The sequence below is a fragment of the Saccopteryx bilineata genome, chromosome 6 (genome assembly GCF_036850765.1).
Source record: "Saccopteryx bilineata isolate mSacBil1 chromosome 6, mSacBil1_pri_phased_curated, whole genome shotgun sequence".
NCBI classification, from domain to species: domain Eukaryota; kingdom Metazoa; phylum Chordata; class Mammalia; order Chiroptera; family Emballonuridae; genus Saccopteryx; species Saccopteryx bilineata.
This window is the reverse complement of record NC_089495.1, coordinates 194,231,883-194,244,678: the sequence shown is the minus strand read 5'-3', so window position 1 is coordinate 194,244,678 and position 12,796 is coordinate 194,231,883. Positions and strand designations below refer to the sequence as shown.

Here is a 12,796-nt window from a genome sequence, read left to right as displayed (position 1 = left end):
AGCACGGTGACACACAGGGTGAAGAACGAGCCTTCTTTGTAAGGTACAAGTGCTTGAACTGTCCCCTGGCAGGAAGAAGAGGAAGGACGTGTTCATGGGGGTGTGCAGTATGCCCCTCCCTGATGTACCCAGCAGGCCTAAGCAGAAAACACTTTGTCCTGATGCGACAGTCTGTGAGCATCTTTACGCAGCAGGTGTGCGGTGGAGGCAGGCTGGCTGCGGAGAGGGGGCTCTTGGAAGGTGGCTCAGGACTCCAGCTGGAGCTCTCTAAAGTCTCCGTGCACAATGAAAAGGCTTGTCAAAGTAAAAGTTCCCCTGGGCAGGAAGCCAGTAACAGAAAAAGAGCTGTAGCAGGAAAACCACAGTTTGTACATGAAAGAGTATTTATTGAAAACATGGTTACTGACAGGAAGCTCCTGGCTGCTCTCAGGTTACAATCTTGGCTCACAACTGGAAGTGCTACTTTTTTTGTTTTGGCCTCCAATTTTATTTCCTTGCAAACACTGCATCCTAGGATAGGTAGATCTTATATAAATATATATACATGTCTGTATAAGTATGGCCTATAGTAAAGAAAATATATAGTACACTCTTCATTGCGTAGTACCTACCATGCCAGGCTACCAATACTGATTGCCACCGTGTTCACATATGTCCAAGGAGAGAGGCTGTGCGTGTGGTTTACAAGTGCGGCAGCACCAGGGAAGCCCCATGGGCCCAGCGGTGGCCTCAGCCAGCTCCCTGAAATCATGGCGAATGGCAGGAACCACAGCGCTGGGATGGGGAGGCGGGGAGGGCCAACTTCCTGAGGTCCGGAGGGCCAAAGGAAAGCCAGCTGGAGGGGCTACATTTCAGGTTAGGTGGGAGATCTGCCCCAGAGGATGGGACAGACATAAGTGGGATGGGGTGGGGTGGAATCCAGCGACCTCACCACAGTCTAGGCCCTGGTTCATCTGGGCTCTCCCTGCAGTTCTTTGAGACTAAGAGGATGGGACTCAGTCTTGATGTCTCTGACTCACCAGGATGAGACAGAGCTTGTAGGGGTAAGTTCCCATCTTCCCAGACAACTGCGTGGGTGAGAGCGACCTGGTGTCTTGGAGACCAGGGACGTCAGAGCCGAACCTCTGCAGCAGCAGCATGTTGGCCTGTGTGAGGCTGGCGTGAGCCACAGAGACGAGAGCAAGGCAAGGCCTCCGCTGAGATCAGACACCGGTGCGGCTCACCCAAAGGCAGTCTCTCCAAGGCTCTTAACATGGCCAGCACGTCTGTCCTCTGAGGCAGCTTCCTGGGCCAGCTCTTGCCCCGCACGGGGAGCCACCTGACCACCCGAGAGCAGGCTCAGGAAGAAAAGGTGAATGGCTGTTGTTAACCCAGCTCAAGAAGCAGTTTCTTGGCCCAAAAGGCAAGGGCATCTGCTGTTCATTGCTCATGGCCTGAACCCAAGCTCCACAGGACGGGGAGGGCAGAGCACCCTGCCTTCATGACTCACAGTGGATGGGAGCTGAGAGGAAGCTCTGGGTGGTCTGAGGTGGGTTTCAGGAGCGGCTGGCAGATACTGGCCACCGCAGTCACTACAGATTCTGTACAAGCAAAAGACAAGGCACCAGACTGTGAGTGTCTCTCCTGGGCCGCGAATCCCCCTGGTCCCGGCGCCCCGCCAGGCTCAGCCGTAGTGATAGACGAAGTCGTAGCTGCTGGGCTCCTTGGGCACCGGCGGGGGCGCCTCCGGGATCTGCACGTTCTCCAGGTCCAGCAGCCGCAGCTTCATCTCCATGCTCAGCAGGGTGTCCAGGTCACTCTTGGTCAGCTCGCTGGACATGTCCTTCCCCAGAAGGGCGCTGAGGCCGTCAATCCAGATGCAGTACTGGGGGAGCAAGTTGCAAAACATCATGTGGCGGCCCCCGGTCGGCAGGAGGTCCCGCCAAGGTCGCTTTCCTAGGACGCACCCCGGCCTCTTCCGGTGCTACTCCGGCAAACCGACTGGGATGACAGCAAAGGAGAACCTGGGAGCTCATCGTTTACTTACAAAAGGCCTTTTGGTTTTTATGAGGGATTGATACTTAAACTCCCTAGGATATTATAAAATAAGGAATAACGAGAATCCTAAACCCATCCCTCCCGAAGCCCTCCTGTTCCACCTTTTTCTGTGCCTTTGTTCGCCTGTCTCCCCACCTGCCAGTTCTTCAGTTCCTCCCAATGAAGCTCCAGCAGCTCAGGCCCCGCCTAAGTGTCTCCTCCTCCAGAAGCCCTGCCTCTAGTGTCCTCCGATGGCTCACAGAGCTCACCAGACACGCCTGCCTCAACTGCAGGGGCTCATGTAACACCTAGTGTCTCCCAGAGTTGCAGATGAACCCGTAAGTCGGTGTGGTCAGGACCAGAGCCACCTGGCTTCAAAGCCCTCCAGATCTACTACACACGGCCAGGAGCCCCGGGGAGGGCCAGGAGCCCTGTGTGGGGGGTTAATCGGTCAGGTTCACTTGGGTAGGTGGCCACACCGAAACAGAAAAGAGGGGAATTTTCTCAGTCCCAGGCAAATAAGTATCCCTAGTTGGTCCAGTTTTTCTAATGACAACATACAGCTACTGCTGAAGAGTAACCTGGAGACCCCGGCCCAGGGGAAAAGGACCCCGAGGCGGCAGACCCTGTGTCAGCAGCCTTCCTGACAGGCGACAGCCTCCTGCCTTTAGGGAGACAGGAGGTTCTTGTTCTGCCCACTCCTCTCCTCCAGGAGAAGAATCAGAGAGAGGGCTCGGCTCCACCAGAACTGCTCACCTCATACTTGTTAGGTGCAATGAAGTTTAAGGTCTCATCAGGGTCATACAGGATTGAGAAGGCCAGTTCCAGCACCTCCTGAGGAGAAAGGTTCGGTTAGCTGGAGCAATGGACTGGCCTGGGCACTGGCACGCCAAGATCTTGGCTAAAGTCCTAGTAATGTGGCACCACCACCAAATGCACCGATTCAGATGTGATGCCATCAGAGCCCCAGGGCATTTGTACAGGAATGGCTGGAGATGGGGCCCAGTGGTGACTGATCAACCTTAACTCACTCACTCCCCACCCAAGTCATGCCTGAGATTGGAGAAAAGTCATTCCTCAATATTCAGAAGCTTGTGTAGGAAGAGTCCACAACTGTGTATTACCTTATATATAGATCTTGGCAATTAAACTGAAAAGTCTTAACAGTTGAAAACCACAACAAAGAAAACAAGTTGTGGCCAAAGATGGGACAATTTAAGCATCAACACCATAACTATAATGGGCTGAAGAAATATAATTTGCTTAAATCCTGAGCTCATAATTCTAAAAAACAAAACAACACACTGCGGGGTATCAGGGAACTAACTCTTTGTTTTAAAAGTCGGTACACAGCTCTGGCCGGATAGCTCCGTGGGCTGGAACATCAGCCCCAAGTGCAGAGGTTGTCAGTTTGATCCCCGGTCAGAGCACATACAGCAACAGATCGATGTTTCTGTCTCTCTCTCTCCCTTCCTTTCTGGCTAAAAGCAATCAATAAAAAATTTTTTAAAAATAAAAGTAGGTACATAATAGGAAAGAATCAAGCACTTGTCCTCCTTTCTTGCATAAACCGTACCACAGGGAAACAAACAGTAGATGACTGCAAGTTCCTTCATGGAGAAGTAGTTCAGCTAATAATGAAAAGCACGGACTGCATCAGAACACCACCAGTTAGCAAGCCTTCACTTACGAATGGAATGAGGCACTGGGCATCCAGGTTACTGATATCACAAAAGAGAGACAGATGGCCACACATTATGTGTCTCTTGATAGAACATAATACTATCTAGGAAGTCGTCTTATCAAAAGGTCAAACCTGAACTGTATCAAGCCTCTAGATCTCTCTACCAATTTACAGATCTGGGACAGAGGAACAAGTTAAACTGTACCAGCGGGAGACAATCAGCAAAGTTCAGACTCTGGGAAACTACCAAACAAGCAACCTGGTTTCTTCAGCTAATAAAGTGCAAAGAGAAGATAAAGGTGGAAAAGATGGAGGGGGACCTTAGGCATTATTAAACTCAGAAGACTGACTAATCACAAAGGGTTGCCTCGATTTGGAGTCTGACTTTGCAAACAAATGGGTATGAGTGTTTGTACGTGCACACGTGTGTATGTACATATAAACATTTACATATTTTAGAGAAATTATGATAGTTATAAGACAATTAGTGAGAATGCAAACCTCAATGGAATATTTGATATTAAATAACAACTTCTTTCTTTTTAGGTGTGATAATGGTGTTGGTTACGCTGGAGTCCTTATAATCTAGAGGTACAGTCTAAATACCTACAGATGAAATGATGGAATACTTGAGGTTTTCTTCACAGTAAGAGAGAGGAAGGCAGATGTGTAGAAACTGCAATGGCTGTTGAGGCTGGGTGATGCATATGTCTGTTTTGGCGTGTGCTCAAAATGGTCCTCAATAACACCGCCAGGAGGAATTCAGAGACAGAGGAGGGCGACAGTGGGCACCGAGCACACCGGCACCGCCAATAACACCGCCAGGAGGAATTCAGAGACAGAGGAGGGCGACAGTGGGCACCGAGCACACCGGCACCGCCAATAACACCGCCAGGAGGAATTCAGAGACAGAGGAGGGCGACAGTGGGCACCGAGCACACCAGCACCGCCAATAACACCGCCAGGAGGAATTCAGAGACAGAGGAGGGCGACAGTGGGCACCGAGCACACCGGCACCGCCAACAGTGCTGGGAACCACCGTGACAGCGACCGGCCCAGGCAGCCTCTCCACTCACCTTGTTCTGTTTCAGAGCGCTTTTCTCTTTCATGTGGGGACAGTCTTTCCCAGTGACAATGGCCTTAATGTCTGCAACAGGAACTGATAACGAAGGGGATTAGTCTCTGGAAGCTTCGCTGCAGGCTGGTCCTTGCTTTGGTGCTCGGAGGGAAGCCGCAGCCCAGACGCAAAGGGCCGCGCTGGCTCAGGGCGTGCGGCCTCGCATCGCTCCCTGCTCTGTGGTCACTCCCACAGACCAGGCCTGCTGGGCTTTCGGAGTGTCTTCCCAAGGCATGGGGCTTCCCAACTCCCCTCGCTTGCACATCACAGAAATGACAGTGATGACACCACCACAGCAGTGGCAGCAGCTAACAGTCTCACCTGTTACCTGCCTCCTACTGGTCTTAAGTGCCTTACATACACTACTCAGTCCTCTTGTGAGAGAGATGTGGCTCTTATTCTCAAAGAAGAAACCAAGGCAGCTGGGAGAATGAACTCACAATTAGTTACAATTAATTAGAATTAGTAGCAAAGCCAGGATTTGAATCCAGACAGTGTGCTCTTAACTACCACCTTTCAACTTAGTTTTGTATCACCCTTTACGACCTGCAAATCCCATTCCCCTCTGTGATCTCACTGAATTCTCCCAGCAGCCCTGTGAGGTGGGCCAGACAGAGACGACCTCCGACAGACAAGGAAACGGGTCCGGAGAGATGACTGGTCCCAGACCAGATCGTCAGCCTGAAATAACCCGGACTAGAACTCTAACATCGAGTCCGGCTACCAGGACAGAGCAACAGAGAAATGCACGTACTTTTCTCCTGCAGGGACTCAAATGTCACCTCCCCTTGAGGGTTGTCGTCCAAGTCACCATAGTGCAGGACCTTGTGGTTCAGCGCCAAGCGGCAGTACCAGAAACGCTCTGGAACACAAGGGACAGCAGGCAGGTGAGCAAGTGCAGTTCTGGGAAAGGCATGGGCACCAAGGGCAAAGGCTGTTGTGCGCCTTGCCCGCTCCCTGCAGGGTCTGCCCCCGCCCGTCCGCCCCGTACAGCGGCGCTGGGCAGCAAGGACCAGCCCGGCGCCCCAGGCGCCCCATCACCTTGCCTTCGGCGATTCCCAATCTTCCGGAAGCTGCTGCCCTCGCAGAGCCGGTTCAGGCGCTGCTGCTTGATCAGCTCGAGGATCTCAGGCTGGATCTTCTCCCTCAGCTCCCTGGTGGACACGCACGGGGGGCGGGGTCACGGCAAAGCTTTTGAAAAAGGTAGAGCTGGGGCTGCTCCCCCGCCCCTTGGACAGCACTTACACGATGGGTGGGGATTGGAAGTCATCTTGACTCATCCTCTCGGACTGGCGCAGTCTCAGAATCTCCGAGTAGCTCAGGCTGCGCAGTTTGCTCTTGAATTGATCCAAGGAGTTGGGTTTGGAGGGCAGAGCGCGAGTGATCTGCTCTCGGACGACCTGCATCACCTACGGGGACAGGAAGAAGGTGGCTACCTCGCCCCTGCTCCGACACACGAACAGGCCACATGAGGGCACCAAGGCCCTGCCTTTGCCCAGGGTCTGGGGCATGGCAGGCGCTACAGGTATGTGCAGAGTAACAGACTGCCACGTGCTAAGGCACACCTTCTTAGATGGTTATTTAGGACAAACGACTGATGGTGACAAATGCTTCTCATAAATGTCAATTAGTCAATGGTGTGGAATGAGCATAGGTTTCTGAAGTCAGAGAGACATGGGTTCAGATCTTGACTCTGTCCCTTAATCTGTTCCTTGAACAAGTCACTTAACATCGGCAGGCCTCTACCTACTCTTTAAAGGGAGAGAAAGAGAAAGGACAGTGTTCTGACACATGCTGTCTGAAGGTCAGGAGATGCTATACGGAGGCACCGCGCCTGGTGCACTGTGCTGTTTCAAAGAACGTGTTCCTTCCCTTAAGACAACACCGAACAGAAAAAGCAGGCTAGCACACTGCACATCAGCCAGCTCTCCACTACTGAAGGAAAAGTCTATAGGAAGAAAGGCCACAGTGAGACACAGAAAAATGATTGTCACTGGGAGGTAGAACAACAGAAAACTTTTCCTTCTTTATATCAATACTTTCCAAATTTTTACAATGAGATGAGCACCTTCAAAGCACTCAAGCCCTAGACTACCAGCTCTTGAGGGCCTCGCATGCTGCACAGCGCAGGGGCTCAGAAAGCCTCGTGGAATGACTTCTGGGCAGGTGCCCACGGCCTGCATATCATGTCGATCCACTCCAACCTCTCCCCGATGTTTCCAGTTCACGAAAACGCAAGTGTCTGCACGTAGTAAGTGTTCAGTAAACCACGGCTGGTATTGCTGTGCTATCCTCCTGTCCCCTGAGGAGACCGGAGGGGCAAGTGCTGGCTCCACTGGTGGCAGTGGAAGCACAACCAGCGGGGACTGAGGCTCTCCAGTGCCTCAGGCTTGTGCCTCAGGCTGCAGTCCAAGCTGGTGTTCCAGCTCAGGGATTTCCCTGGCTCTGGCCAGCTGTCACAGACTGTCACGTGATGGTCTCAGCCCACGGACCTCGACGTGCGGCACTGACCTTGTTGAAGTCCTCGGCTGTTGCCCTCATCTCCTTCCAGGTCTTGTTCAGCAGCTGGATGCAGATCCCAAAGAGCTCTTCGAAGGCCCGGTCGTGCGTAAAGAACATCGGGTGGTAGTCGTTGCGCCCTTCATTCGCTGGAGGGGAAGAGGCGGGGATGGTGAGCGGGGAGCTCACGTCCAGAAACGCGGGTCCCCTGCACCCCAGTCCCGAGGAACGAAACCAGAGCGAAGGCCAGGGCTAATGACGGGTATGGGTGTGGGTGGGCCGCTCCCCACTTCCCGAGCCTCCCTCTGCAGGGCACCTTCTCTCGGTCTGCCTCTGCTCGGGGCAGACGCAGCTGTCCTTACCCCCGGGAGTCAGTGGATGGGGGGAGCTCTCACACACGTGTGAATTATCAGCTTGAAAAAGCAACACCCAAGACTCCCGTGAACAAGATGAGACAGACTACAGCTCACCCAGTGACTGAGGCTGCAGAGCCCCACGACACCTAACGTGACAACCCGGGCCTCCCGGCTGAGCCCAAGGCCCGGCCGAAGGAAGAGGGCTCGCTGCACAGACTTACGCAGTTCCCCAACCTGGAGGATCTCACAGAGCATCTTGGTAAGCTCGATGGCACTGCGGCCAAAGGGACACTCGTGTTTGTCCTCACGGCTGCTGTTCTCCAGGACAATCTGAGGGGGAGAGGAAAGGAGGGTGAGGGAGGAGAGGACTCGGAGGGTGAGGGAGGGAGGCCAGAGATACGGCCCCAGGACTGAGAAAGCTGGCCCTGCGCCATTACCCGGATGTAGGTGTCCTGGTGGACTTTGGCCAAGTACAGCATGTTGTCCAAGGCCAGCATTCCAGGAGGAGTCTGCGTAAAGTCCATCGCTGGGTTGATATGGTTCTGGAGGAATAAAGAAACCGGGATTGAGACTCAGTACTCTCACTGTGGGGTGTCACCTGAGTGGAAGCTCTGTTGCCCCGCCCCTGAATGGTGCCAGGACTGCGTAGCCCTCTAATGTAGCCCTTTCACACGCCATCTCTACCACGAGCCCGTGAGCTCGTGACCACTGGGCTGCGGCTGGCTCACCTCGTATCCCCAGCGCGCAGCAGACTGCTGGGCACTGAGTAGGTGGCGCAGTACGTATTTAATGGGATTAGCTCCATCCTCAACCTGTATCCTGTCACAAAATAACCTTGCCAACTTTTCAAAGAACCTCGCTGCTGTGGTGAGAGGTCCCTTCTCCACCCACCTGGCTGCCCTCCTGGCTGCCTACAGATGGCTTTGTTTCACAGGGCCCCAGGTTGCACAGGAACCTGTGACGACTACTGCAGAGGCAAACCAAACACCAAGGCCCTCCAGCTCCTCAGTGTCCTCTATTCCAGGGCCACATTACAGAGGAGGGCATCCAGGCTCGGCTGGGTGGGCCCTCTGACTTCCTGTCAGGAGAGAAGGTCTACTAAGGTCCGTGCTTGGGAAGCTTACAGTGAATCCCAGCATTTTGTAGTCCTTGGTATACATGGCTTTGCGTTTTTCAGTCCCACTCCCGGGGACATTGCTTGGGTCAGACTCTGCGTCAAATGCAATCCTCCTCAGTTCGAATATGATGTCTCTTTGAGCCTGCGGTGAAACACAGTCAGCAGGTGAATCAGCTAACCGAGGGAGGCAAGGAGAAGGGGAGTGGGCTGGGCTTGGGCAGAACCCTGGCCTGGGTGGCTCAGTGAAGAGGCAGCCCTGTGCACACATCTAAGCCAGGAAAGCTCTGCTCCACTCAGTACCGACCTGGTCATTGGGGTCCATCTTGGTCATCATCCTTTCTTCCAGAAGGTTAAAGGTCAGGACTTGCAGGACATACAGCTGATGGGCCATCTCGGTTTTGATGGGGCGGTTCCCTCGAATCACATGCTGGAAAAAGCAAAGGCAGAGAGCAGAGAGCTGAACTGATTTTCTTTTATTCAACAGTCATATCCATGTTGGTGAAAAGAAAGTACGCTGGGCAGGGAACAGGGCTTTCCTCCCACACACAGGGACTGCATGTTCTTGAAGGGATGGAGCATGAATGGGCTTGATTCAGGCAGTGATGATTCACCGTGGGCCCAGAGAACGCCATCCTCTTCTCCACATTGCCCTGGGCAGGGAAAGTGCACTGAAGGGTGGAGGCGGCACCCGCCATGCCAGAGGACAGAGGCTACCCGTGAAAATTATGACACGGGGCATCAGCAGCTGGCCTCACTCCAATCAGGTAAGTAATCGCTGGGTACATCGGTAAGTGATTACTAGTGTAAGTTTGGACTAGTCACATTTCACGTGTTCAACAGCCAGACGTGGCTAGTGGCTACCAAACTGGACTGCACAGGTCTGAAGAAACTGAGTATCAGTCCAAGACAATAGCTAGCCTGCACAGAGAAAGATCTGCTTGCAGAATTGGACAGTCAGTATGGTTCTTCTGTCCTCCCTTAGAAAAAGAACATGTTTTAGATGGCCTCATCAAGTGGAGAGATTTTAGGTCCTTTTCTTTGAATGATACGGAGACACCTGCACCCAGGGGGCACCTCGTGCTTCTTGCCCGACCCCCTCTCCCCACCATCTCACCCACACTTGCCCCGCTCCTTCTCTCCCATCAGTGTATGTCCCCTCCCTGCATCCTGCGTCCCCGCCAGGTCCTCTGTCCTGCCCTCGCGGTCCACGGCCCCACCTCCCAGCTGTGATCACCCCTCCTCCCTGCCTTGCTGATGCCCCCTCTCCTGTTCTCATGCTCCGTCACTGTCTTATCTTGCTCGCCCCATCTCCCTGCCCCCGGGCTGACCAGTGCTTGGTTCTGTTCTGGTCTCAGGCCATCCTGTCCTCACTCCCACAAGAGCGGCTCTTCCCTGCTCGCCCCTTGTACTTCTCGCTCCCCTGCTCCCCTTCTCTGTCTCACCACCATCCTGAATCCTGTCACTCGGTCTTTTCTTGTCCAAATGAGACTCCTGCCGTTTCCCACAAGAACCACCTCCTTGTCCTTTGTGTTTTCTTACTCAGTTAGCTATGTCTCTAGGCCTGTGCTGTTCAATAGGGTAGCCTCAGGCCATTTGCAGCTATTTGCATTTAAGTCACTTACAATTAACTTAAGTTGAAAATTCAGGTCCTCAGTAGAAATAGCCACATTTCAAGTTCACCAGGCACATGTAGCTAGTGAATGCCACCCAAAGATAGGGCAGATATGGAACATTTATTTTCCTTATCACAGAAAGTTCTATGAGATAGATCTGCTCCAGAGCTTCCAACTCTAGATTAGAATCTTTTGTGAGCTCCCTCTAACTTCAGATCAGCTCTCTCTCTAGGACCTGCTCTGGCTGGAGCACCAGGCTTGTTAGACCCATGCCATCCAATCTGGCAGGCACTAGCCACATGTGGCCAGTCCAAACAGATGTGCTGTCAATGAAAAATGCATACCGGACCTCAGAGCTTTTGTATGAAAACTCAAAATGTGTAGTTTCTCATTAATGACTTTTTTCTATTGATCACATGCTAAAATCATAGTACTTTGGATATTCTAGGTTAAATGAAATGTTATTAAAATTAACTTTATGTCTTCTTTTAAATGTTGCTGCTAGAACATTTAAAATAAAATAAGTGGTTCCTATTGTATTTCCACTGGACTCACGCTGCTCTAGACCTCGTCTCCCCACTGTGTGACGCTGGGGTACCTTTCCTTTAGGTTTCTTTCTGTCTCTGCACAGCCAAACAAAGCCCCAAGCCACATGTGGATATTTAAATTTCAACTAAAATTAAAAAAACAAAAAACAAATGAAGCTCCCAGACTAGATATCTTTCAAGTGTTCAATGGCCCCGTGTGGCTGGCTGCTACCATTTTGGACAGCATGTGCACAGCTGCAGAAGCTTCTCCTGGACAAGGCTGCTGCTCTGCTCTCCTGCTCGGCTGTGCTGATGCCGTCGCCCCTCCCTTGGAGCCCTCTCCTGCTCCCTCTGTCCCATGCACTCCCTCTGTCTCTCCTCTTAGCTCAGGCTGGGCACCGGCCTCCCTCTCCCCAAGCTCACTTCCTTCTCTGCTTTAAACCCCCCCCCCGTCTCCCTCCTCCCCCAGCTTCCCTGCCCCCCCCCCCCGCTCCCCAAGCTCACTTCCTTCTCTGCTTTACCCCCCCCCGTCTCCCTCCTCCCCCAGCTTCCCTGCCCCCCCCCCCGCTCCCCAAGCTCACTTCCTTCTCTGCTTTACCCCCCCCCGTCTCCCTCCTCCCCAAGCTTCCCTGCCCCCCTCTCCCCAAGCTCACTTTCCTTCTCTGCTTTACGCCCCCCCCCCGTCTCCCTCCTCCCCCAAGCTTCCCTGCCCCCCTCTCCCCAAGCTCACTTTCCTTCTCTGCTTTACCCCCCCCCCCGTCTCCCTCCTCCCCCAAGCTTCCCTGCCCCCCTCTCCCCAAGCTCACTTTCCTTCTCTGCTTTACCCCCCCCCCGTCTCCCTCCTCCCCCAAGCTTCCCTGCCCCCCTCTCCCCAAGCTCACTTTCCTTCTCTGCTTTACCACCCCCCCCCCCCGTCTCCCTCCTCCCCCAGCTTCCCTGCCTCCCCCTCCCCAAGCTTACTTTCCTTCTCTGCTTTAACCCCCCGTCTCCCTCCTCCCCCAGCTTCCCTGCCCCCCCCTCCCCAAGCTTACTTTCCTTCTCTGCTTTACCCGCCCCCGTTTCCCTCCTCCCCTAGTTCCCTGCCCCCCACTGCCTTTGGTTTCTCTGCCACTGCTCTGCTGCCCCCCACACCTCTTGTGCCTCAGTCTGAGCCTCTCTTCTCCACATGCCCTCTCTCTGCTGCTGCTATTTTCCCTACATCTCTTCCCATTCCTTCCTCCTCACCTCTCCAGAACTCATAATGCCACTTTAAAGAGAGCTAAAGTCAACAGGACATTGGTTTTCATTCCCTTCAATTCCCCTTTCTCAAACTTCAGACGCATCATAGTGGGAAGGTAATTATCCTAGCCATCAACGGCTTAAAGAATCCCAGCTCCATGCGGGTGAGTTACAGTCTCAGAGGTTCTACCTGACGTCTCACTGACTGTCAGATATCGCGAGGCCTACGTTCTTTGGTCCCGAGTCCTGATACTGAACTGTCCTCTGTAGTGGAATCCTGGCTTCTCACAAGGTCTCCCCAGGAATGAGCTGAACTTTTAACCCCATTCGAGTACACAGAAAGCCTCAAAATTCATTCAGTTTCCCTCAGAAGGGCACCCTCACTCCCACACCTGCAGAGGACAGCTGCTCAGGGATGTGGACAAGAGTATGTGGGACCTGTGTGCTCTCCATCACTTGCAGGGAACTGGCCAGGAGACAGGAGCTGGTTCTGCAAGGTGAAGTCTGGCAGGCTGTGTGCGTTCAGCCCAGCTGATCGCTAGATTCACAAGAACGCAGAGCTCACTTCTTAAATTCCATCACCTTTGTATCTTATTCACAATGAAAGGCCAATACGTGCACAGTGCTGACCGCGTGCCGGGCACCCTGC

General features: G+C 53.3%; 1 protein-coding gene across 3 annotated transcripts in view; it reads right to left on the bottom strand.

Moving 5' to 3' along the window:
- Nucleotides 1–371: 371 nt before the first annotated feature.
- The window catches only part of ELMO2 (engulfment and cell motility 2), a 35,868-nt gene continuing 23,443 nt past the window's right edge, over nt 372–12,796 (bottom strand). For all 3 annotated transcript variants that reach the window (XM_066234758.1, XM_066234757.1, XM_066234759.1), the window contains 11 exons: nt 9,094–9,216; nt 8,797–8,931; nt 8,110–8,214; nt 7,894–8,002; nt 7,329–7,465; nt 6,063–6,226; nt 5,859–5,971; nt 5,572–5,679; nt 4,777–4,859; nt 2,773–2,850; nt 372–1,864 (listed from right to left, as the gene is read on the bottom strand). In XM_066234758.1, coding sequence (XP_066090855.1) covers nt 1,664–1,864; nt 2,773–2,850; nt 4,777–4,859; nt 5,572–5,679; nt 5,859–5,971; nt 6,063–6,226; nt 7,329–7,465; nt 7,894–8,002; nt 8,110–8,214; nt 8,797–8,931; nt 9,094–9,216 — 1,356 coding nt within the window. In that variant the 3' untranslated portion in view covers nt 372–1,663. The remainder of the gene's footprint in view (nt 1,865–2,772; nt 2,851–4,776; nt 4,860–5,571; nt 5,680–5,858; nt 5,972–6,062; nt 6,227–7,328; nt 7,466–7,893; nt 8,003–8,109; nt 8,215–8,796; nt 8,932–9,093; nt 9,217–12,796) is intronic.